The sequence below is a fragment of the Polypterus senegalus genome, chromosome 12 (genome assembly GCF_016835505.1).
Source record: "Polypterus senegalus isolate Bchr_013 chromosome 12, ASM1683550v1, whole genome shotgun sequence".
In the NCBI taxonomy this organism is placed as follows: domain Eukaryota; kingdom Metazoa; phylum Chordata; class Cladistia; order Polypteriformes; family Polypteridae; genus Polypterus; species Polypterus senegalus.
In genome coordinates, this window is record NC_053165.1 from 165,162,871 (window position 1) to 165,189,254 (window position 26,384).

Below are 26,384 nucleotides of genomic sequence, written 5' to 3' on the forward strand. Positions count from 1 at the left end.
CTTTAGCCGAGTCAGACGTTGTTTGCTTTTAGGTTTTGATCGATAGATACTTTATTAATCCCAAGGGTTAGTCGTTCTGGTGTTTTTGAGAGGGGCTGCTGGGTGTTACGATTCAATAAACTTTATTTACAGTATATATTTATTTATGTGGGCTTTTGTAATCAGCCAGATTTCACCTTGAGGACAAATAATGTGCTATCTATCTATCTATCTATCTATCTATCTATGTTTATATGTTGTACATGTGTTGCATTCCACGTATTCTTTCTCGTATGTCTTTTTGTACTGACACTAATCTGAGGTGACATGCAAGTATGTTACCTTGGGCTATGTACCTATGACACCAATGCTCTCGCACACACTAAGGCTGAACCAAGCCCGTCTATGCGGTATGGAAGTGCTATCGCGGTACCTCAAGAAGGAAGCTCGGTGAGCCTGCCGTGCAAACCTCTACGCCACTTTGCCGTCCAGATTAAATGCGAAGACTGGAAGTTTTCCCAGGGCGTGTGTGTTTATCTTTTCTTTTATTCTTTCCTTTCGCCCGCATTCTTTTCCCGTTTCGGTGACGCCCCGCTGCTAAAAGTTGACGAGCGCGCCTTCCCCCACCTCAAACTGAGCGAGGACTTTTATTTTGACAGGACGCGCTCTGCCTCATTGTCGCTCACCTCGCACTCTCTCGGCTTCTCGGCGTCTGCCTGCGACTCGGCGGAGAGGGAGACTTGAAGTGGAGCGCCGCTGGCTCGCTGGCTCGCCGCTCGCCCCCTCGTTACATAATTCGTTGTGATTTCTCGAAGATGCGCTTGAGGCGAAGTGGCGCCTGGAATTCTGACAGCTGATCTTGAAAAGTGTCGGTGACGGCCCGCTAATTAGAGGTAAGGCTAAACTTGTGTCCCGCCCGCTCAAAGCCCGCCGAGGCGGCGAAGTAGCCGCGCTGTCCGGTCCTGTGTCCGGCGGGCTGCTCTTTACTCGTACCTCTCGGGACGGCTGTTGAGTAGCTGAGCAGAGAGCACCCGGGTCGCCGCCTTTGTCGGAGTCCGTGGTCTCCACTTTCTCTGCGGGTTGAAGTCGTTCGACCGGAGCTCCCTGAAGTGAGCTAACGCGCTACGTTCGGCGGCGCTGGGCTCCGTGGCTGCCCGGTCCTTCTGTTAATGGAAAGTTGCCGTAACTAGCGGTGTGCCGATCCCTCGTGGCGCTTCCATTCCTCTCCAGTTTTAACCAGTTCAGTCCTTCCCTCGACCCCTCCGGCCAGGGGCACTTTGCTTGATGATGTCGCGGTCGCACGCGCCCAGTGACACTGTTTGGGAGACCCGAGCTCGTCGTGTTGGTGCGCAGATTTCCTCCTCCGCCATGTGGCACCTCTCAAGTTTCTCTCCGCCCGGACTTGTACTGGACCAGCCGGCGGGGCTGATGTCGGCCTTGGTAGGCTGCGGTGTTTTGGGGGTCTCGAGTTGCAGGAGTGCGGACCCTGCATGTTCTCCCGGTGTTTCAGCAAGCGACCCTCCCACGTCGTCAAAGACGAGAAGCTCACGGGCATCGGCCATTTGAAGTGTGTGATGAGCGACCTGCCATCCTGGGTTAATTCCTGCTTTACCCCCAGTGCTGCCAAGATAGACTTTGGACTTTGTGGAGCCCTGCAGAGGTTGTGGTGCCAGCTTTTATCTCAGACTTTCGCTAGAACGTGCATAAGTGATCTGTATGGCGCTTCTCCGTTCACTTTATAGAACATATTCTGGTCTGTGAAGTTCAGGCTTCCAGAAGCTGGTGTCTGAGCTGGCATTAGGAGGAGGTGCCAGTCCATTGCAAGACGCACACAATCAAGCTGGACACGCAAACCTGAGTGGGTACATGAAAAATGTACTCCAACAACTGGGCACGGGTTCAAACCCCAGGCTCTGCATCCGTGTGCCTCGTCTATCTGCCCATTTAATGCTGGCAGTGCCACCTATTTGCCAGTTAACTGTTTTATATAACTCCTTTTCATTATGTGGTGCCTAGCCCTTAAGAATTGGCTTCCCTCTGTCTGTCTGTCTGCCTGCTATATAGCGCCTTTCATATCAATCATTCAATCAATCCTGTCGCCCCTTTCAGATCCGTCATTTCGTGCCCCTCTTTCTCGATGTCGTCGAGCCTTTTCTACTCGTCTACCATATAGCGCCTTTCCTGTCTGTCACCTGAATGTCCATAGCAGTAGTAAGTAGGACGTTTGCTATTCCCTCCATTCTCCTCGCCCAGCTTTGTGGTGAGTGCCAAGCCTGCCCTGTGCCATGTTCTGCTCCTGCCTTACACAGTTTGCCCATTGTGTTTGGGTCAGGTGGCAGTGAGGTGGGACTGGGTGTCAGGAGTCGGTCCACCTCATCTTTCATTTCCAGAGTCGTGCGGTTTTTCAGGTGTGGTGAGGCAACTCGCCTGGTGATGCCCGCTGGGTGCTTCTTGGGGTGTCTTCATTTTTCTCACGTCAGTGCTGCTGGTCATCGATGTGTAAGGCAGTGGGACTGGCGCTGCGTTCAGGTGGCTGTCCTGTCATTGCACGTTTTCTCACAATGGCGTTCACTTGTAATTGTTATAGTGCGTTGGCACACCATGGAAGTCCTTTTATGGTCAACACGGCCGATGCCCAACCTTCTGTGTTGACGTCTTAGAATTTCAGAGGCCGCTGCGTGTGGAAGCACAGTGCCAAGGTCTGTGTACCCCCCTGTTTCATATTGTACAGCACTTGGCCTGACTGGCATCTCAGAACGTGCCTTGTCTGTGGGTGTGCCCTGCACTGGATTGGCATTGCCATCCAGGGCTGGTTCTGCTTGGAGACTCCAAATTATGAATGGTGCTTCTTGAAATGGCAGGTCAGTGAACGGCAGGGTGGTGTGCCACCCCTTGTTTTGGTTCTCAGTGGTGACCCGCTGCCAGCTTTCACAGTCCAAAGACTGGGGTGCATAGGGGGATCGTTCACAGCAGGGCTTGGCTATTGGGGGGGGGTCTTTAAACAGGAATGTAACAGAAAAGTCAAACTTGGGGTCCTGAAGTCGGTTGGCATTTGGGTTTGGTGGCGGCCCCTTCAGATGATCTTCCTGCTTTGTGCCCAGTGCTTGCCAGGCGGACAGAGAAGGGTGGTCTTCTCGTTTCTTCATCTCGCTGATGTTCTGTTCGTTGGCTCGACACCTTTGACTTCCTCCCACGGTGGTCTTCACAGGTCCATGGGCGCTCAAGTCGACGGCTTTGTGAAGGGTAACCCGACGTAAGGGCGGCGTACGTAGAATCGGATTGTGTTTCGAAACCAAAGATCTGGACAAACGGGGACAATCAGATGGGCAGCAGTGCCCTTTATCACGTAACTGGCACGCCAGCCTTGAGAATTCAACTCTTCGAGAGCCAAAGTGGACAGGCGTGTGTTGCTTAAGGTGCATTAGGGGTCAGGGATTGGCAGGATTGGTAAATCATCGATTTACGGAGTGCAGGTGACGAGGGGCTGCATGTGCTTGGGGTAAGTGTGTGATCGGGGGTCCCAGTTCAGACCCCCTGATGAGTCCTAAGAGGAGGCCACTGTCATTGATGTGTGGAGTGGGCCGTGACACGGGGGATGGAGTCGTTTGTTATTGGCTTTGGTCCAGGTTGGCACCGGTATTGCGGTCCAGGACACCCACGTCCCAGTTTTAGTGCCCTGGGGGTCCTCGCCTGTATTTTGTACACACAATGCCTGTGTTGTTTCTTCCCCTTTAACTTCCTGGTCAAGTCTGAGGAGTACAAGCCAATAAAAGTTAAAATTAAATAAAATAAAATAATAAAACGCAAAAACAGGGACAGCAAAATGTCACTAAAGTCACTGGGAATGACAGGAAAAGGACAGGAACTCAGTAGGCCGTCATGCAGAGCTGCAGAGGACACGTGACAGGGGAGTGTAGACCCCCGGGGGGCCGCGTGTGTCAATAGAGAGCGCTCTGTCTGCCATTATATAGCGCCTTTCACGTCTGTCTGTCTGTCTGTCTGTCTACAGTGCGTGTCTCTCAGTCTCTGCACTTTATTTAACCCTTCGAGGGCGTTGGCTTTCTACAGAAGCTCATTGGCTAACTGAACCTCCGGACCCCCTTCAACTTTCCATCTGCCTGGGGGGGTCCAGGGGTCCATGGTGTCATTTTGCTTGACTTCTCATTGAATCCACGATGGCCAACACGGTCCAGAAAGTTAAGAAATAAACCGACAAATAATCGTCATAACAAACCAAGCAGCTGTGGTACAGAGAGACGTCCCCGTCCGTCCCCACCCCTGTCCCCGTCCCCGTGCCTGGAGTGCCCTCTTCACGATTCGGCTGGGTGGCATTTCCAGTTTCTCTTTCTTTCTGGCATTTTTATGTTTTTGTGACGCGCTGCCGACGAAGGGGACGTGCATTGAGGACTGAGGGCCTTCTTTACACAAAGAGTTGTGGGAATGTCGGAGAAACTGCTGACAGAAACCTCAAGGGCCTTTAAGGAGGATCTGGACAAGATGTGGTGACACACAAAGCGGTGACAAATGGCCCGGGTACTGTCCTGTCGTTTGTCACAGTTCTTATGTTAATTAGGTTTATGACTTCCTCAAACTGTGACTTTGACAACCCCATATAAGAGCTTCGCAGGACCACAAGGAAGTTGCACCCTGATGGCCCTCCAGCAGACTGGCAGCTGACCTCTGCTTGCACTGTTGACCACAGGATGCATTGGGGGGCTTCATTCTCGGCTTTTGCTGCCCAAGGTTTACTTTGCACCAAGAACAGCCTCGTAGTTATGGCACATCGCGATGATTCGGGTATGTCGGAGTGTATGGCGGGTTGGCAGAGCATTGTGATGGGTGGCAGGGGGCGACAGCTTTCCACAGGTGCCACTTTGAAAAAGAAGAAATATGAAGGACAGTCCAGCAACAGCAAAAGAACAACGGGCCCGCTGATTGAGCCCCCACTTTTAACTCGGGGGTATCATGAAATGCCCACCGTGCCACATGTCATTACAGTCTTGGCTCGACAAACGAGTGCCGCTGGGATCTTTGCTTCTGGTTTTACGAATAAGTCTTTTCAAAGACCCTCTACGTGCCCCCTCGCTGTCACTTATTTCTGTTAAATTCGGCGACAACTTGGAGCTGATGGCAGAGTCCGTGCGGGACAGTTTTGGATAAGATGGCCTTTTAAATGTCATCGTCGTCGTGTGTTTCTTTATTTTCTGAAATATCTGAGCGCGTGTTAGGGGGGGGGGTCTTCTGGACCCCCGAAGCGAGAGGCTTGCTTTGCCCCGCCTCCTTCAAGACGACTCCGCTCGTTGTTACAAACACGTTTACTGAGCACGAGCGGACTTTAAAAGCCGTAAACGGAGTGCCCGAGCGCCCCCCGAATGCTCCGCCATGCGCCCCCCGTCCAGCTCGTCCATGTTCGCTGCCTTCCTGTCGTGTCCGCCGCGCTGCTGTTGCTAACGAGGCTAAGAGGAAGGACGCGGCGGCTGCTGCTGCTGCCATTTCCTGCCTGCGGCTTCGGCGTCCAGCCGTGAAATCGCGCTGAGCTGGCAAGTGAAACGCACCGCTGTGTCCTCTGCCGAGCCCACCCGAGCAGTCAGGGTGACACGCGACACCATCCCGGGAGGGCTTGGGACACCTGAGCTGACGAGCGCCGGCACCGCGGTGTTCATGTCACTCCGAAATGAGGGACTTGTCGTGCTGTCCTCGAGCCAGCGGCGGGGCTGTCAGCTTTAGTCTTTGTTCTCAGGGGGTCCTCCGACCGCTGCGCGCCTGCGCATGCGCTAAGAATGGACTTTCAAATTCACCCCTTTCACCAAAAGGCCGCTCTGTAGGTGACACGAGCGCCATGCCAGCGTGCTCTGAAGCCACAGACCCGTGGAGTAACTGCGTTGTGCCATCAGAAGTGCGACAGCGTCACTACGCATTCGAGTCCTACGTGACGCGGACCCCATCTTGATATTATATAGCGCCCTTCGATAAGGGGAGGAGCTCTGAGACAAGATGGCTACCGCACCGCGAGCCGAACTGGGGGTCCGAGGTGAAGCTTTTAGAAAGCAGAGTGATCACGTGTCTTAATGTTCAATGGCGACCGGCCGGCCTGCCCGCCTGCTGTATGGTGTGTTTCTAGAACATCTACCCAAATATCCGTTACTGTATAGCGTGCCCTTCATCTGTCTGTTATATAGCGCCTTTGACATCTACCTACCTACCTACCTATCGGGTGCCTTTCACGTCTGTCTGTCTGTCTGTCTGTGCCCTTCCTGTTTATCACATCTCTGTCTAAACTGGTGATTTCACAGTTAAACGAGCGGGCACCGGTGTGCCAGTCCTTTAGCTGTGGAGTGGCGTCCTTCATGAATATATGACGTTGCCCCCCTCTGACACTTTATGTTGTGTCACAGCACCTCAAGCTGAACCGGCGTCCCGTTAAATGAGTTCACAAAGGTCACCGCAGAGTCCCTTTAGTCCTGAGATGTCACTCGGTTTGTGTCAAGTTCAGCCCTGCTGTGGCGATGCAGAGATTAGACTTTGAACCGACCTGCGCGTTGATAATCGACAGGGAAGCGCGAGACCGATGAATACGCGTCGACGTGTGACGTTCTTCTTATTGGTTTTACGGTGTGTGTCTGTCTTGCACACCCATAAGGATATGTACAGTAGATCTCGAAACGCGGCCCGTTTTAATTGTGTGTGCGTGAAGGTTAGCGGGCTTGTTCAGGTTCGAACACTCGGCCGTATGTGGCGCCTTTCTGGTGGTAGAACTGGAGCTGCGGCTCGATGGCCGAGTCCCTCACTACTGCGCGGTGGCGTCCTCTGACTTTCTATATGATGTATGGCGACCCCCACCACCACGGCGGGGTCTTCAACAAGCCCAGGGTTACGGTTTGAGGGGTTTATGTGCGTTTTGTTTTTCATGGACACGATGGCTTGTGGCTCCATTGAGCTGAGCTAACGACCTCGTCACTTGTATATAGCGCCTTTCTAAGCTGTTTGGCGCACGGGCCAGTTCTGGTGGTCTCTTGGTGGGCCACAATAATAATAATTAATAGCAACCTGCATCATTTGCCTTCTTAAGTGCTCAGTCGTCCTTTGGCTTCAGTGAGGTGCCAGCGCCATTGCTCATTTCCTGCCATCTGGAGCGCCTGCCACCTGTATTAACCACAAACTATATGGTGCTGTAAGGGGACAGGTGGCAGACGCTCCAGATGGGCAGTGTGAAGAGCCCGCAGGCCTGGCACCACCATAGCAGTGGGTGGGTTGAGCAGCTCGTCCTCCTTTGGGTGTCTGGTGATGGCGGGGGCTCACTGACCGCCAGGTGACGAGGTGTTTGTGTGGGTGGGTCGGTTCAGGCGGGCACACCGATGGGGTCGAGTGACGTCGTGTTTTACGGGTCAGTTGGCCATACGTGACGATGGCAGTTGACTCGATGTGCCAGGTACTCTGATTTGTGTTGGGAGTTTGTCACAGGACACCGAAGATGAACCTCAAGAGATCAACTCTAAACTGATCCGATAGGACGTGGGGTACGAGGGCAGCACAAAACAACAAAGGATTACGATGTCCAGTGAGCTGTGCAGGTGGACGCCCCCGCCTGATTAGTCCCGTTACTGCCCCGTCTGTAGGGGGCGCCTCGTTTTACCCTTCACTAGAACTGGGCCCACACTGCTTGACACGAGGACACCGTTCTCTGGTGGGCTCTCTTAATGACGCGGGTGACAGCTCAGGCCCAGAGACGTCCACCATTCTGTCATCCCAATGGGCAGCAGATAGGCGACTGAAGCCTGTGAGCAGCTCCTGAGGGTCTCAATGCTGAAGACCACTTTCTGATGGCTGCTTCAGTGAAAGGAGGCCAATCAGTGCACAGACGAGCCACCAGAGGTCCCTGTGGCCCACCGGTGCTGAGGGTTCACAGGACAGACTGGATGGGGGTCTTCATAGGGAGCCCTGTCGCCTTTGGCCAGCAGTGACCAGCACAGGGACCGGTGAGTCACAGGAAACACCAAGGGTGTGTGACAAACGCGCTTCACTTCTCTTTAATACGACACTGGCGGGATTTCAGTCGCTTCAGCAAGTGCCTTCGGTGTTTGGGGGGCTATAAAGGCGACGAGGGGGACCAAACTCTGATTCTCGGCCCCCAGTCTCACTGAGGGGCTCGTTGGCCAGAGCTTTGGAGGCTGGGCTCAGGCTGGTGACTTAGAGTGGATGTGATTGATTACTTATTTGATTGATTGATTGATTGATTTCTCTTTTTTTTTAAGACTTTGCGCTGAGCCTCTCCTTCACATTTCACAGCAGGCGTGTCTCCCAGAAGACACTGCGATGTCTGAGCCAATCGGATTCTCTTCTTCACTATGCCAAGCCCAAGGCCGTGTGGTTAGTCAGGGCACATGGAGGGGGCACCAGGTTGGAGTCTGAGGGGTCTCGGTTGACGTGTGCCACTCTCTCTCTCTCTGTTCACACTTTGGCACAAATCCCCAAAACCAGGAGGCTGTGGCTGACGTGAAGCCCACCTTCTCATCTGGACAAGTGGGCACATTGAGCTGTGAGCTGAAAGAGAACATAAAAGGCAGGCCTGGGTGTCTGTGCGCGCCCCCGGGAGGGCAGACCTTTGGAATATTGCCAAGTAAATGGAGTCATTGCTAAAGTAAATGTTTAGCCTCGTGGTTTAGTGGGCTCGAGATGGCCCGGCTGGTCCAAGTGGCGGTAACAGACATGTCTAGTCGAATCCTAACAGCCAGCATGTTGGCGCTGCTGCCATCCTGGGTTCAAATGCCACGGCCTGTTGGTGTTCCTGCCATGTCTTGAATGTTTGCTTTTGGTGCCCTGCAGCGTCTCGGGTACCATCCGTTCCATTCTTTTTCTATTTGTCGCCACACGTGGTCACACAGTGCCCGCAGCCGGGCACCCTCAGGGTTTGAAGTCCAAAGCCTTAACTGCTGTGCCACACTGTCTGCCACTGTGGGTTTTCTTCCGGGGATGCCAGGTTTGTGCCCAGGGCTGTGTGTGTTTGGGGGACTGGTGACTCTAGACTAGCCAAAGTGTGAGTGTGCCCACCTGGAGTTGGCACGTGATGCTATCCATAACTGGATTTCCTTCCTGCACACACCCATCAGACTCTAGAACTCCTTTTCTGGTCGCTCGCCCACACTTTACATTATTACGTTATTTTTCTTTATTGGATATGCGGGTACATTTTTCCAAGTACTTGAAGTGGGCACCATACCATCTGTTCTTGTGCAATAAATGGTCTGCTCTTCACCTGACGATAACCTTCTCTGTTCTCAGATGTGCAATATTAGCTTAAGGTGCCCCACTCTGCACTCTAGTTTGAGTCTTCTATTTATTAAACCTTATCATTTATGCCATTTACAGGATTCCTTTATGCCCGCTCTTAGTGCCACGTGCCCCTTGTCTGTTGTTAACTCGTAACAGAAGTCATTTCCTGATTCGGATTCTGTGTTGTTACAGACAGCCTTCATATAGCGCCTTTGGCCTGTGACCCCCACTCTGAATCGCTTGTTTTGGGGACCCTGGCATCGTGTAACCCCGATCTGCAAAGTTCAGTTTAGTGAGAAGAGGGAAATAAAAAGAAAGAAGGCTGAAATCTGAAAAGGGCTTGGCACACGTGATGGCATTTATTTAATCATTCATTTAGTTTAACCTCGTGATGGGAGTCTCACCTTACTGTGGGGCAGAAGGTGGCACAAGGTATTAGACGCGTTCCTCCTGTGCCACCAAGGTCTGCTTTACCAGGGTGCCATGCCAGCCTGTGCGTGGTGTCTGAGTCACCCCTGAGATGACGCTACAGTCTACGGGGACTTTGGATTTGAAGTGGGCGTCCACTGAGGCGTGCCCTGAACCCAAGGGAGGCTCACAGCTTGGCATCGTTGTCTACCCGCGTGAGGTTTGGCGAGTTACCCAACAACGAGCCTCTGCTGCGATTGGCTTTCAGTTTGGAGAATTTGTCTTTTTTTTTTTTTAAATTGCGTGTACTTTTGTGCCCCCCGTCCCCTTCCTCGCCAGGGGCGCCCGGCTCTTCATTTCTGTGCTGGTCTGAGCCTTGAGCTCTCCTGCTCTTCTTCTGACCTCATCTTTTGGATCTTCTGCTCCGTTTTGCCACGCGGCTGTTGGGGTTCTGGATTCTCCTTCCTCTGCGTGCGTCGGCCCATCTGGAGCTGTGCTGCCCCCTATTGGAACCAGCCGGAGAGACGGGCGGACAGGCATTATGGTCATAACGGCGCCCAGCCTGATCTCGGTAGCTTTACTTGAGCCTCGCGCTGAGTGATGGAGGAGAGCAGCAGAAGAAACGTCAACTCGCAGTCCGTCTGCTCCTTCATCACCACCCAAACTCGCAGGCGTGACGGTGACAGACCTGTGGCACCGGTCTCTAAACTGCGCCACTGCTCAATGTGGTGGCACCCTGACATAATGTAAGATGGCGACAGAAAAGACACAAGATGCCAGGTGTTCCTCGTGAAAGACCATGTGCTCCAGTATGTGGGTGGCATTTGGCTCTCGTCGCCCACTCGGTGTGACCCTTGGGTGTCATAGGTGGCAGGACAGGAACTTACGATGAACGGTTAGTGGAAATAAACACAAACCTCAAAGTCTGCAATGGGAAGGAACAACAAGGCATCACAAGTCCAGAAATCCCGATGCCACCTTGCAGCTTCTTTGCTTTATTTGTTTGTTTCTTTGTTTATTGGGTGCTTTGAGATTATTTATTATTCTTATTATTATTTTTGTCTCGATTTCATCATTTAATAACATAAAAGAAGTTTTTGTTAAAGGTCCCCCCGTACAGTCAGGCTGCACGTTCTTGGAGTATTTTGGACTTTTTGAACTTTGAAGTTGAGCCCTCGGTGAAAGGCGCTATACAGAACCCGGCTGAGCGGAAGTCCAAACGCCGCGCCCAGTCAGCCTTCACGTCTCCTGCAGTAGTAAAGTGATTTGTCTCTCAGCTCACCACTTGAACCCTTGGCCAGCTCTTCTCTCAGCAGCCAATATGGCTGGAGCAGGTAGACTGTCCCCTGGTGTCGCCTGTGATCCCTGGTGCCCACAAATGCAGTCCCCCTTGCCCCCACAGTTCTGCTGACACATGGCACCCTGGCAAAGCCAAGCTGGCAGGACGCAACCTGAGGGCGTTTCTCCATGAAATGTGGCTGTGCTCCTCAAATGTCCTCCTGGAAGTTTGGGAAAGAAAGGCGGTCGTGTGACTCGCTTAGGGGGCCATTTGAATAAACAAACACGCCTGTTAAATTTTAATAGATTAGCCGCTAATCATTAAAAAAAAGTCGAAGGGGCACACTGTGCTTAGAAGTGACAGACAAGGGGGCAAAGGAAGCGCCATCGGGCCCCGGGCGTATTGGCACAGCCTCGGAGCGAATGAAGACCACGCAGTTCGGTCAAGTGGCACCCCCGGGAAACTCGTGCCAGGCGTAAGAGAAGAGGCTGCACTGGAGGGCCGCCGGGCACCAAAACGTAAAGTGTGACGTAGCAGGTGAGCGGCGACGCAGGTGAATAAAACGAAACGAGACGAGCGGCCGAAACGCACAACTTGTTCGCATTTCACTCAGCCAGCCAGCCAGCCGCCCGTCCGTCACAGCTCACTGCAGCAGCTTCCATCTTGTGACTCCTTCGTCTTCCTCTTCCTCTTCGTCTTCCTCTTCTTTTTTTAAAGTCGCCTGGCGGTGAGGAGTGGCACTGCACACGACTGGGACGCCTTTTTAACTTGTGTGCGCGCACAGGGGACGCTGCGGTCTGCGCCACTCGGACTTTTATTCCTCCTTTTTATTCCTCCTGTTTTTCCCTTTGAGCACAAATGGCGCTGGAAATCAAAAACCTTCGAGCGGAAGGACGAACATCAGAAGAAGAAGACGACGACGGACAGCCGGACTTGAACCCGCGTCTCTGCTCGTTCGCTTCTACCTTCATAAATGAGCGCCTCCCCGGCTGGCCGCCTCACTTGTGGTGGGCTTCTGGTCCGTTGCGATATGGCCCTCTTCCTCTCTCAAGTGCCCCACGATTTGATCCCTTGTGAGGCGTCGTAGTGTGGCCCACCGTGTGCCAGTCTGTAGCCTTGGCACCTCTTCATCTGATCCATGTGGGCTGCCACAATAAATGGACCCTGAGATGAAGCCCCCAGTGGGATGTTCCATTCTTGGTTTGATTGATTTTTATTCTTTTATTTTTGTGGCTCTCCCTTTGTTCTGTGTGAGGGCACAGGCTGGGCAGATGAGGAATCTGCCAGGGTGTTTTGGGCACTTTGGTGGCAGTGGACCCAGGATGGGATGTTGGACTGTTACACGAATGTGTTTATTGTCCACCTCTTCTGGTTTGGGGTGGGGTGCGGGGGTCTCGATTATTTAATAAAAATGATGGATGTCGATGAAACAGAAAGGGTGCCCACTGCTATACCAGTCATCAGCCCACCCTATTGTCAGTAGGAGCCCCTCGCTCAAGGTGCGCTTTCATTTGACTAAAGCTTGGATTGGGAGTCCGGCCAGGAAGTGTCACCTGAACAGCTGGTCCTGGGTGGCACATCAACAAAACATAGGGAGGGGAGTTGACCCCTTGTCCCTGGAGGTGTGCCCTTTTCATTTGTGTGATTGGTGGAGAAACGTGATGGCCAGGGGTCTCATCTCGAGTCCTTCTGGGGGAGTCTGTGGTTTGCAGGTCCAGACATGGCAGCTCTAAACGGAGTGCCCACTTGGGCCTGGCTCAATGTGCCCTGCCACCCACACCGGGTGTGTCTGGTGGTCCGCTGCCCATGGGTTAAGAGTTCTCTCTGTGTTCCTGTCCTCTCCTTTTTCTGCTCCGGCTTTTCCTGGCTGACCGACAGCCCGGGTGCCCGCCATTGTCGTCGTGCCCGAGTGACAGACAGATGTGTGAAGCGCTTTGTGAAGACAGAGGTTGCTACGCTGCAGACGACGAGCGTGTCGGTATCCTGGCGACGGTCTCTTAGCGCGCTCGCTCGTCCCCCTGGCATTGTTGCTTTTGTTTTTGCCTCTGTGCCGCGCCCTGGGCAGCGCCACTTTTCATTAATTACCTTCTAGCTTTGGCTGGTGCTGCGGCTCGGTGCCGTAAATAACAAAGGCTCAAGTCTTCCACGCACGCGAGAGCCGACGCGCCGTCTCGACCAAAAAGTGCCCAGAAGGGCGGACCACCGTAGCCGGGTCTGTGTGAGCAGAACATGAGGGGCTTTTTGCCATGGGGGCGCTCAGGGAGATGGCACCGGGGTCCTGTGATTCTTGGCCTGGCCGGTGGTGTGTGGCGCTGTACCAGTCAGTCAGCTCCTTTCTGGGCAGAAGGACGTTTTCTGTTGGTTTCACTTCAATGTGCCTGCAGTTGGCAACGCTGGGGGTCCACATGATGTGCTCGGCCATTACTGGGGGGGTTATCATATGTGACCCCTAAGTGAGGGCCGCTGCTCTCATTGTTTTAGTGTTACTGTGTGACTAATGACAGAGGGACACTTTGGGACACTTTCTTCATTTTTTGTGACTTTCAGACGCTCTTCTTGATTAAGTGTCACTGGGGGTGGCTTTGCCATTAAGAGCCCCTCAAGGTATTGGTCACCAGGACCGCGGTCAGGGCGGTAGTCACACGCCAGCCTATCCTGATTCAGGGGGGTCACAGGGAGCGGCTGACAGCCCTAGATGTCTGTCAATGGGCAGCCGCACGCTCGCTTGTACCTGGGCTCTGTGTCATATAGCGCCTTTCGTCCTGAATTGCTGTCTCGCTATGTTAGGTGATGCCCTTTACATCTGGGTATCAGTTAGGGTGGGACTACGGGGGGGGGATCAGGGAAATCCTCCATGCGACAGGAGTGGGTGGGCTTGAAAGGCACTATATATGTGTAGGGTGGCATAAAGGCCCAGGAGGATGGCAAGGGTTAGCTACCAGACAGACGGGCGTACTGCACACATGCAGCTGAGGAGGGGATCTGAAGGGTGCCATATAACTGAGGTGAAGTGCTGCCGCCTGGTGACTCGACTGGCAGCGCCAGTGTCGGCGGGTGACGTTTGGAGGAAGTCTGGTGAAGGGAGCAGCGCTCATTTTTTATGAATGGCCTCCTTTGAGTTTCGGTGACGGCAGCGGATTTGGCATCTGTGGGCTCGGCTGTGTGCGTCTGGCGCGGTGAGGGGGGCTCCTGGCGAGTGTAGAGTGGTGGTCTGCAGCTCTTCAGTGAGCTTGGATCGCAGTTCACTGTCACAAAAAGACCAAGTAGTGGGAGGGACGGGGGGGACCCAGGGGCCTTTCAGAATGTCACTTGGTGTCACATCGTCTGGCTGAGCTGGTGGTGTCGTCCTGGTGTCGGGTGTCCTCCTCTCCCTGCGGTCTCGAAATCAAAACGTCCGCCTTCGGTGGCTTCGACTTGAAGGGTTTTGCTGTGTGACAAAGGTGTCACTTTCACAAGAGTGAAACGTAGACTGGCAGCCACTTGTGCAGTGAAAGGCAGGAAGAAACGCGAGCCGTCGGGGCAGCGCCCAAAGCTCGGGCAGGGCGGGGAGCTTCATGTGCCATCCTGAGGCCTCACAGCTGGGGCGGGTGGTGAGAGATCCGACTGCTGGGTGTCCCAGTATTTCGTAGTTCCCACTTGTCACCTCTTAAATTCCTGTGAATTTTCATTTTAGATTCCTCAGGACTTTATCTTGGCATTTAGTGGTTTAGAAAATCCCAAATCTCGGACACCCGGTAGCAGGCGGGCAGGGGCGTGTAGTGAGTCGTGCGAAACCTGCTAATTCAATAGGAAGTCGTGGTGACGAAACTCGCCGCTGAGCCGTCGATGTGTGTTTGCAGTGCGCCATCTGTTGGAATGTACTTTGTAATGCTTGTCGTAATAAATTGCTTTGCATTTGTCATTTCAACAGGTGGCGCCACACAAGGTTTCTGTCCTATGCCATGTGGTATGGGATTCACAAAACAGTGTTAATGTCTGATGTGCCATCTGTTGGAATGACAGGGAAGTGGCAGCTCGATGGGCACACAGACTTCATTTCAAAATGGCCCCGTTTTTAACGATGGCCTTTGTTTCCTTGTGTGAATGCCAGCGCTGTTTTCGTGCTGATGAATTTGTCACTTGCCAGTCGAGACAAACAGCTGGCCCCGTACCCTTTGGTTAACCCTTTGCTGACGACTACTTCACTCTGATTGTAGGCGGTTGGCTGCCAGAGATCTTTACCGCTCCTTGCGTTCCAACGGGTGGCGACGCCAGGGCAGTTAAAGCACAGGGCGGTTAGTTTGATCGTTTAACGCACGCTCTTGTGGCAGATGAACAATTTGTTGGAAGTCAGACGGAGAAGCGCCATTCAGAATGCCAACACTAACAAAGAAGTCGTTTAAACAGAAGATGCCCGTGAAGAACTCGCATTGGCACATGTTAACGTGGTGGGCCTTCTGTGCGGATGCGCCGCTCCTTCGATGTGAATGTTGTGAGTCCCACTTGCCTGTCCCTGATGTGTCGTCACTTTGTCATTGTGGCCCACAGGGGTCCGTGTGAGGTGAGCAGCGGGGCGTCTCCTGCCAGGGGTGAGAACGTCTAACGGGGCAGTTTGGCATTGAATGTCCGTTTTTGTATCGTTTGTTGAAAGCACCCACTGCTTGGTGCCACCCCAGTCTCTTTCTTTGTTGCCTCGATGGCATCCGTGCAGAAGCGCTAAACTTACCAACGATGAGCGATTAGCCAGTAGGAGACGAACGGGTTCAACTTGTTGGTCATGATTGACAAGTGACCTTGAAAAGAATCGCGTTGGCACTAAAAGAGCCATCTGGAAAGGTCACATTGCTTTACAAATGAGGCCATTTTGAAATGAAAGGGGAACTGAACTGCCAGTGCGTGGGTCTGCCATCCCAACAGGTGGCACATCCCGAACCTTAACACAGTTTTCACAGCTAGAGACGTGCAGAGCACACTTCATGAGTGCAGAGGCTTGTGATGCGCCATCTGCTGGAATGACTACGGTAAGGCATGTCTGATGTCTCGATGCATTACAAAGTACATTCCAACAGATGGCGCACAGCAAACATCAACGCTGAGGTTACTTTGGTTTCAGACCACCTGAGACGGGCAGTGCGGCTGGTAAAATGCATGGCACGTAGAGTTTGGCCCCGAGTAAAACGATGGCATTCATAATAATGCGAGGACTTTAGTTTAATTTATTCACTCATTTGCATATACAGGTATATCGGTGAGCCATTTTGTTGCTTTCATTTTGGCACACGTGGTATTCCAGAGTAAGCTGCGTGGGGACAGTCCAAGGCCGCGGGGTGGCACCAGGCAGTTCACTATCCCTCCCTGCCAGGCCACCACAGAGGGGTCCAGGAGGGGGCGTCTGCCAAGATGAAGAAGGGCGTCGTCAGCCTGCTCCGCTTTGGGCTTTCAAGGATTTTGGACTTTTTGAGTTGCTGCCTGCTGACGCCTTAAGACCACAAAATCGAAGAAGAAAAACGCAAGGCGCCTGGCATAATGCCAGAGACCGGCCATTTTATCCCCCAGTCCAGTGGTCCTGGTTTGATGTCTCCGTGCCCACCAGAGGTGCCCATTCTTGGGCTGTTATCACCCATTTGAGACAAACTCTAGCAAGTGCAGTGCCCTGAGATGGCCTGTCGTGCCCATCTGCTTGCCAGCTGGTGTCGTGACTGGATGGTATTTCATGTCCCCGAGGGCACATTTTATTAAGAGGTGTGTGAGATGTAAGGCTTTGGGTCGGCTGGCTGGCCGCGTGCCTCCTGTGCATGTTTGATATGGCACAGGCCCAGTGCCAGTCATGCCATTTATTAGCCTAACTGTGCCATTAGTGCTCTCGTGAATAGCCTTGCCATCCTCGTACTTACACATTGGTATACATTCTCCGGGCTTTCTGTCATTAGCATGCGTCGGGTGATCCTGTTCAGATGTGACAGAAGGGGGGCTTAGGGTGGCAGTGAGATAAACTGGCGACACGAAGACAGGCTGCCCGCTGCTCACAGAGTCGGGTTCTGTAGGTAGACAAACACAAAAACGGGGTAACGGTAAGACGGTCAAGGGGCAGGTCTCTTGGGGGGTTTGGGTGGGCAGACCAGCACATCTCATTTGTGGACTGAACTGTGCCCGCTGTCCCCAGATGCCCATGTGTACTCGCTCTGCGCCTCACGCCCTCGTCTGGCTGCCGCCTTTCATGGCACTTGTAATGACAAGGCCCCTCTTAAGTCACCTGTCACCTGGATGCTGTGCTCTGCCCCTGCCCACTCCCGTGTCACCGCTTTGGAGGATCTCTGGCTTTAGTGGGCGCAAATCCTCCGCCTTTGTGTGTCGCTCGTCACTCGTCACACACAATGGCCTCAAATCCTGACAGACCTGCACGGGCAGATCTGTCACCAAAAGCCCCTCTGGCCAGAAGGCTCCGATTTCGTTTCCTGCTAGGCATGAGTCGTGTGACACGTCGCCAAGTTTCACTTCAAAGTGACAGGTTGTTGGTTTGTTTGTTTGTTTGTTTCTCTGCCAGTTTGGGAGGCGTTTTGTTCAACTTGTGCATTGGCAGTGGCATTTAAACAGTTGGAGGGGTAAAGTGGACGGATGAAGGGGCCAGAAAGACCACCAGTTCATCGAGACCAGCAAAGTGGAGGACACTGGCAATCCAAGCGCTCTATCATAGTAGCCCACCCACACCCTCGCCGCTCTGCGGGATGGCGGGCACCCTGAGAAGTCCTTCAGTGGACGCTGGTTGCTTTGCCTTGGTTTGCTTGGTGGCCCACCACTGGGTCATTCTCTCTGCCCCCCTAACTCTCTTCATTCAGACGAGCCATCGCTCCTGGTCACTCCAGTCTGGTGGGACCCCCATTGCCTCAGTAGCCCCGGCAGTCGTCGCCCATTCATTTGTTTCCCTCAGTAGCCCCACCCCTTTGCCCCCGAGTTTATCCAATCCACAGTGGTGGTCTCTGCCGCATCGCCTCCCGAGGGCCACCGGTGTGGCTGATGGCGGCCGGCTGCGTCCTCGCACTCGACACGCGGGCTCGCCGTCCGCTCGGGCGTCCCCAGACGACGGAACTCGTGTCCCTGGTGCCAGGGAGGCTGCGATGTTCAGCTCGGCCGGTAATGAGCTCCCTGCTGCCTTGGAGGCGCGCGTTTGTTTGTCATCGCTGGCACTTTGTTATTCATTAGCGCCGCTTGTGAAAGCTCGGGGAGGACATTAATGACCCCGTGAACCCGCCACGGAGGCGCATTAGCGCCGCTTATTTGTGCTGCAGGCCGCCTCGGCACATTTGCCTGTTTTGATCTTTTTAAAACGCTGCTGATTGCCCTGGCATAAGCTCTGCTCACCTGGGCACTTGGCTGCTGTGCCCGTCTCTCCATATTCTGCCATTCTGAGGGTCTCTGTGTGTTCTTGGGACCCCCGTGCTGTTGGCCTGAGAGGCCTGCTGTGCTGAACAGAGCGGAGAGACAGTGAGGATGGAAAGGGGCACTTAATGCCTTTTATATAGCGCCTTTTACCCCTGCCTAGTTATGTAGTGTGGCACCTTTGCCATCCATCGCTCGATCTCTCCCATTTATATAGCGCCTTTCACGTCTGTCACTAGTCATGGCCCTGTGTTGTATGTTGATTGTCACATACAAATGATGATTGTGGTGCCTTGTGCCACTTTGTGCCATCTGACACCGAGAGGTCTATACGTATAAGTGACGAAACTTAATATTATTTTACATTAAGTGACCCACTCGAGTGGCACAGTGACCTCCTACAGTGCACTTCATAGCGCAGCACCTTAGCCGCCAGACCCCACTGCCAGCCCACCATTTTAGGGGCCCCCAGAGAGGCCAGGCCTGGCATGTAGCGCAGTCAGGTTTATGCCAGTCCAGACTGGCAGGCCATGCCTGCTCGCGTCGTCTGGTGTGGGGGTGTGTGGCTGAAGGCCTGCAATTTTGAGCCACCTCTGCCTGGTGCCCGCAACGTGCAATTTGCTCATTTTGGAGCCCAGTGAGGCCAAATGCATGCTGTGAACCCACGCCAGTCTTATGAGAGCAAAGTGCCAGGGTGCCCTGTGAAGTGCCATCTCCTGCAGGCTCTCATTATGGTGATCACTGTTATTTAGGCTTCCTGCAGTCAGTTGGCGTGATGGGGGGGCTGCTGGTGGCCGACTTCTGTAATTAGCAGCCTGTATGGAGAAGAAACCAACCTACTGGGGGGCTTTGAGGAGCTCTCAGGTGGGTTTCCTTCTTTGACTTCCTCGGTGACGTCATTGTTGCTTTGGTGTGAGTGTGTGGACCCCCAGTTTGGACCCTCGGCCTTGCTTTGCTCCCGAATCCTCCTTCCATACATGAGGTGGCCCTCAGCGGTGCCCCTGGGCAGCTGATCGGACGTGTGCTGACCTGTCCTGAGAGCCACCCGATGACCAGCTGCCATTCCTGTCTGAAGGGACCCGACGCTCCCAGCAGAAAGGCGCCATATAATCGGTGCGTTCACAGGGAGGACAGGGACATGGCAGGCCATTGGGGACAGCACTGGGGACAGGTGGTGGGTGGTGTGTCTCCACCTATCCTCTGGGCAGTGCCCGCTTGACTTGGGGTGCTGAAGAGCAGCAGCTGCTGCCACACTGCCAGCCAGCCCATGCCAGTCTGTGGTTGCAGGCTAGTCGCTGACCGCTCTGGATGGCCTGTGCCCGGCAGCCACACTTGCCCACTTCAGACGAGTCCAGAGCAGACCGCGAGCGAGCCGTGGTGGCTTCACTCCAACATTCCTGTGTTTTTATTCAGGGGTCTCGTGGGCACAGGTCCACTTTGTCCACGTTTTGATGAGCTTGGCAATTAAGGCAGCGGACTGCTGGTCACATTAAGGGGACACCGAATGACACTTGAATGTGCGTTTTTGAAATGTGCACCTGAGCATTTCAGATTTTAATTTTTTTATGGACGTGTATTTTGGTAAATTCATGCCATCTACCAGGAGGTCACAGGCCTGTGCCTGTATGTTAGGTGGCACTGTGCCCACAAGATGCCCTCTCCATTGTAGGTACACACGAGTGAAGATGAGGGTGCGAGGAGGTGGGGCTGGCCGGTGGCTGGCTGCAATTGGACCAGGAGTGTGGGCGTGGCCAGGCGCAGGTGCCCGGGCAGCAGTGACCGCCATCTGCTCATCTCCTCAGTCTTGTGGGGGCATCGGTCTTGATGCGTCTTCGCCACAGGCGCCAATTTAGCTCTCCAGATTGTGTGGCTTGTCTCTCGTGTTGCCCGCCCTGTGGCCCACAGCCTCCGATTTTAATTGGCCATTAATGGTGAAGCCAGAGATGCCCGAAGCTAAAGGAGGGCTCCTGAGGGACAGCTGGAGATCGTTATGTGAGGGTCTCATCGACCGAGGGTCTCCCGGTGGATCCCTGGTGCGTGCCATCTCTTTACACCTTCAGTCCGGCTCGATTCCATAGTTGCCACACTGACCATCCGCACTCGTGATATTGTTTGGCCTTTATGCGACTGTATAGCGCCCTTCCTTGCCCAGTGCACTGGCGCACGCGGGTTGATGAGGAGACTTTCCAAGGGTCACCTCGGGGGGTGGCGGGTGCTCATTATGCTCTTGACAGAAGGGCCGTTCGGTGAGATGATGCAGCGCAGAGCCCCCCATCTGTGGCCTCGGCCCGCCTGCCGTTCTGGCTCCCCTCCCCCAGCTGTGGCGCTCCAGATGTTTCACGTCTGGCAGCTCTGAATGAAGAGGCGGTCTCGTGTGGGGGTCCAGGCGGGCCGAGGCGATGTGGAGAGCGCTGGACGCGGTCCCGGGATGAGTCGCGTTATTTACGGCTCCCTGTGATGTGAAGCTGCCTGGCATGCGTGCCATCGATTGGACGGACAGAACCAGATTGGCGTTGTGGTCGTCTTGAGGGCTGTGGCTTTGCAGGGGGATGTTTGGGGAGGGTGGGTGTGGCCTCTGATGAGACCCTTCTTGGGCTTTTTGGAAAAGTGCAGCCATTGGTGTGGTAAATGAGGGTGGTCTTCGTGGGGATGGAATGGGGTGGGCAAGGGAGGGGCTTAGAGTTTAAACACAAAGAAGGTGTGGCCATGAAACGGTGTGGAATTTAATTACAAAGCTGAGGTGGGGCTTGGGTTTGAAACGAGGGAGAAGGCGTGGCCATTTAAAATTGGGGTGTGACTGGGGCGGAGCTTGGAGCCTAAAGTTATCAACAAAAGAGGGGGTTGAGACTATAGAAAGAAGGTTGGGCTTGAAGCAGGAAAGGGGTGTGGCCAGGGTGGGGATAGTGAGTGTGACAATAGAAGGACGGCCCTGATGGTCACCGATTTGTGTTTCTGTGTCCCCCCCCAAACTCTCCTCCAGTCAAGTGACGGAATTCCTCTTCATCGCTGAGGGTGAAGACCCCTGAAGGTTGGCACTCCCACTCTGTTTCTGTCTGTTCGGCTCATTCAAGTGTCACGGAGGGCTGGACCTCGCCCTGATCCCCTGGCTTGTCCGGTGGTGGCACTTGTCCGTCACCCCTCGGTGTTGCTGGACAGAGTGGAGGGGCGAGACCCCCAGATCTGACATCGATTAACTCTGGAGGCTGGATGGCATTGTGTGAAGCTGCTTTTAAACCGGTTGGCACAGAGATGGCTCAGTACCCGCAGGTCCTTGAATTAACCTCGGGTTCCATTGAAGCATCGCGCCATAGAAAGGGAGACCAGAAAGGCGCTGCGTGATGGACGGGTAAGGACAGAAAGGCGCTATATGACAGACTTGTATGGTCCCCAGTGTCAACTGAGTGTGCCCCCCAGGGCTGTTGGCACAGGCTCTGCCCACCCCAAACACGAGGGGACCTCCTGTTTACCTCGAGGCACTCTTAGCCCACCCAACCCCCTTGCTAGCTGGCCCTGGCACCCCAGGTGTTCTTTGCTCGAGGCCCACACAGAGCTGCGTGGCCACATGGCGCCGAGGCGGGCACCAGCCTGGAGGGAGAATTCGATTCCAGCGGCGCCTGCCAGCCTTTTGTGTTCCTAACAAAGGCCTCGGCTCGCTTTTCCGTGGCTTCTTGTGTTCCTCCAACTCCCTGAGGTGTCGACTTGCTGCCGAATTGTTCGAGCACAAAACAGTGGGCAGAGTTGCCAACACCTGGCATTAGAAACCCTGCTGGGCGCAGTCCCAAGTACCACCCTAGGTAAAGGGCACAGGCGCTAAGGAGCGAGGATTGGAATCTTCAGCTGTGGAAACGAGCAGACAGCAGGCAGCGCCCACTAGTGGCCGGAGATGGTCACGCCCAGCATGAGACTGGTCATCGAATATTCGTCCAGGGGTCAGCCAACTACTCGTTGGGGTCCTTCAAGCCGTGGTGCCCTCTTTAGGATCTGGCACGTGCCATTTTGTAGGGCTGGTCAGCCCGACAGAGTAAGCACATTAAAAGCGGATGAAAGGCGCTATATAGCAGCAGACTCTGATGGGTTTCAAGGCGCTACATTCATTGGCAGTGTTACACGTGGGACCCTGGCACGCGGCTGTAAGGTGCTACACTGGCTGAGTTTAAAGAAAGTGGCTGGGCATTGGCGCAGACTGTCGGGGTGGGCTTCATACCTTTAGGTTGTGGTTGGGTTGCCATGCCAAAGATGGTCCTCTGGGCAGGTTGAGATGTGGGCACCAGGTTACCCGCCAGTTCGGTGGACTGAGGAAGACTCTCCAAGGCTGAGTTCGTTTTGGTGTTGGCAGGTAGACTTGCGACCCCAGTGCCAAAGTGCCTTGCTAGCCCCCCACCAGCTCATTGATATGCTGAACCCAAGATGCGAGTGACGGGTAAGCAGGCGAGTCAAGATGGCACGTCAACATAAAGGGGCACTATTACCTGGCAGACCGCTGTGCCAGCGGCAGTGAGCTGTGAGCAGCTGCACGTCTGTGGGTCGTCCACTTTGCCATCTGGCCTTCATCTGGGCGGCGCCCATTAAAGCCGAGCTGGAGACGCGTCTCGCATCAAGGAAGTGCCGTAATAAAAGTCGTCTGGCAGCCTGAGGCCACGCGGTCCGCACAGTCACTCTGGCATTCCTGGCAACGTGGCAGTCAACACGTTCGGCTGGTAGGTCAAATCCTTATCAGTGGACAGATGGCTGCACTGGTCAGACCTGTTTGGAGTCCCCCAGGAAGCTTGCAGTGCCGGCTTTTCCAGTCCGGTTGGCATACCGAAGCAGCAGCAGTGTCCGCGGTACATTTCTGAGGCTTGTTTGTCTCCCTGGGCATTCCTGGAGGTACCAGTAATAGAAAGCACAGATGCTGGGCACCTGGGTGCGAGTTGGCATAGGTCACCTTTTGAGCGGACCCCACAAGGCTGAGAGGTGTCTTACCCAGGCTGGGTCCTCTGACCCGTGATGCACTTCACCCCCTTGGCACCCCTTCTGCCCCTCCTTTTGAGTCACTGCTGTCCTTGAGGGTCTCTGAGCGGTGGGGGCATTTAATATAATGTGATAATCTGGGCCACTGGGGGGTGAACCACCAGGGCACCTCAAATCCCAGAGTCCTGCAGGTGAGGGGGTTAAGCAGCAGCAGCAGCAGCAGCAGCAGTGGTAAGGGTGCCCTGTAACAGACTGGCATCCAGTGCCGGGTTTAATTCCTGTGTGGTGCCAGCATGTTCTCCTTGTACCATTAAAGTGGTCTGAATTGAGTGAGGGCGCACTATAATCGGCTGGTCAGGGGCCGATGCCCTCTTCGAGTCAAATGCCATCTGGGCAGTGCCCCCTGTGATCTTGAACTGAGCGGCTGAACAAGTCTGCTTTGTCATTTGGGAGTTCTGCCCCTTTACTCCTTGGCCCGCCTGTCCCGTAGACCACCCATTGGCTCTTTGGCTGCCCCTAGGTGGTCCTGTATGTGCTGCCCCCATCTTCGTGGACTGAACCTCAGGTCGTCTGTGGACCCCTTGATCACCTCCAGGTGGTGTCCAGTCCCGGGCCGATGCCCTCCTCGGGCCCCCTGTGATCCTGAACTGAGCGGCTGCTTTGTCATTTGGGAGTTAGGTGGGCCGTCACATGCCATTGTGCTGTCGAGGGTCAACCCCGCATTGGCATGACTGGCGGCCATCGTGTGGAACGCCCTGAAGGCCGCACTGAATGGCCACCTCGCCCTGTCACCTGAGACCGCAGCACTTACCGTGTGCTGAAAGGCAATCTTAGTGGTATGGCGGGGCGGGGTGGGCGCGGCAGGTCCATATCGTTAAATCAAGTTGCCGTGGTAACCAAATCCACTTAAGGGCCACTCCTCTTTGTCGCCACATCATCCCTCTCGGTGCCTGACTGTTCCTTTTGTGTCACCCTGCAGGTCTGGGCTATGAGAGGATCGCTGGAGCAGACCACCGGCGTGTGGGAGACCTCGGCGATGTGGCAGGACTCTCGTCTTGGTGAAGCCCTCCGGCCTGAGGTGACCTCCTCGTCTTTTTAACGTTGCCAAGGACCCGAGCGGACGGACACATCTTTGCTCACAGAATCCGCTGGCCGTTTTCTTTCCCTTTTGGTGCCTTTGAGGCTGAAGAACTCGAGTCGCCCACCTTTATGAGGGCAGTGCCCCCTCCAGCGGGACCTTCGTCGTCTTCTAAGGCTTGACGAGCACCTGAAGCGGCTGACCATGGCCATGTCCAAGGTGCGCTACCTGATGCTGCTGGTCTGCGTGCAGCTGGTGGTCATGGCCATGCTGTACCGGGAGGGCTACCGCAAGCGGGTGGCGTACTTTATTGGCATTTTCTGGAAGGACAACTTGGTCACTAGTGACTTGGCAGAGCAGCTGCACGCCACGGGAAACCACAGCCGTTCTGGGGACATCTATGCCAACCTGAGCCTTATCGTGAAGCCGTTCGTGCGCGAGGAGGACCTGCCCTTCTGTCCCGACAAGTCGCCTTACGTCGGTGAGTACGCCTCGTCATGGTAACCACCGCTGCCACCGCGTCCGGTCTGTGTCCTTCCAGTCCCTTCAGCTCAGTCTTCGAAGGCCCCCGTTGTGACTCTGCCCGCCTGTCCCATAGACCACCCGATGGCTATTTGGCTGTCCCTGGGTGGTCGGCCAGTCTGTGTTAATGTCCCCCTCACTGTCCTTATCACAGACGGGTCCTCGGGTGGTCCAAGACCCCAGCTGATGTTCTCTGGTTTTGTCATTTAGTGTGCCATCTACATTAACCCTTCACTGTCCTCCTCCTCATGGACCGAGACCCCTTATTGACCCCCGCCCCCCCAATTTGTTCCTTTGTGAGTCACGATGTCACCACTGCCAGTTCCTCACTGGTCTTTGGGCCAGTCTGGGTGGGCTGCTCAGTAGGTTTATCTTTGTTGGTCTCCCAGACTTCTGCAGGACCGACGGGCACATCCTGTCCACCCTCACCTTTTATTTTAGAACCCGTAGGCTCCTGCCAGCCTTTGCAGTGAGTCATCGGGGGCAGTGCCAACTCACGGAGCGTTTTACGAAATTGAATGTGGTTTGCCAAGTCAGCAGAATGGAAACTGCCAAAACGTCTGGCGTGGTGGAGCGCCAGGCTGAGGTGAGTGGCCTCAGGGGGGCAGCGGGCCACATGGGGGGGTGAGCAGCAGTGGCTCCCTCAAGTCTGCCCAGCTGTTGGCAGTTGACACCACATGTTCCCTGGGGCTCTGTGCCCAAAACGTGACCCTCAGCTCCTTCATTTCCTGTATAGTGAGGCACACTTGGCAGGTCACTAGGATTTCCGTGGGTAAGCAGGTGGGCAGTGCAAAGGCTTATCGGTGCCCACCACTGGCTCACTGCGCTGGAAATTCGGCCGTCAACATCAGGTGCCATCCTGCCTAATGTGACCAAACTGCTCGTGTGTGAGGGCGGCATGATGGCTCTGTCACGTCTGAGGTGCCACATCTTTCATTTTCTCGACGGGCACACTGGACTCCAGCTCCTTTACCTGGCCTGCCCCCTCACCACGACTGTCGCCTACTGGGCTCGTGCCAGTCACCTTGACCAGGTCACCGGTTTAAACTGGTGAAGTCCACTGGCCGTCCAAGTTCAGTTACATCAGATTCAGTTTACATGTTGGCATCGACTCACAGGGCTTGACTCGGGTGAAGAAAGTGGGTGGCACAGTGTCATTTATGTGGCCGAACATGAAAGAGTAATAATGATGAGACATTTTATTCATATAGTACCCAACAACTAGGGTGGCACAGCTTGACTTGCCCGCTGAGTGCCCACACACACACACGGATGTCAGAAGACGGGTATCTGTCTAACCATCCTGTGTGTGCCTCCTTATTGTTTCACCTAGGGTTTCAGTGTGCCATCCCGGTTTGAGTGCCAGCAGTTGATCCTGCAGCCTTGTGATTTATAAGCTGTGCCAACCCCATCTGTCACTAAGCTGGCATGTGTGTGTTTGCCCTGTGATGGACTGGCGCCCTTTTCAGATGCCACTGACTCTTTTAGGGTCAGCCAGATGTGTGCCATTGCCCACTGACTAGTTCACTTGTTGGCATTCAG

At 54.4% G+C, this 26,384-nt stretch overlaps 1 protein-coding gene across 1 annotated transcript in view; it reads left to right on the plus strand.

Moving 5' to 3' along the window:
* The first annotated feature begins 611 nt into the window (after positions 1-611).
* si:dkey-199f5.8 (beta-1,4-galactosyltransferase 3) overlaps positions 612-26,384 on the plus strand; it is a 30,291-nt gene continuing 4,518 nt past the window's right edge. The window contains 2 exon segments of the mRNA XM_039770670.1: positions 612-872; positions 24,222-24,801. Coding sequence (XP_039626604.1) covers positions 24,525-24,801 — 277 coding nt within the window. The 5' untranslated portion in view covers positions 612-872; positions 24,222-24,524.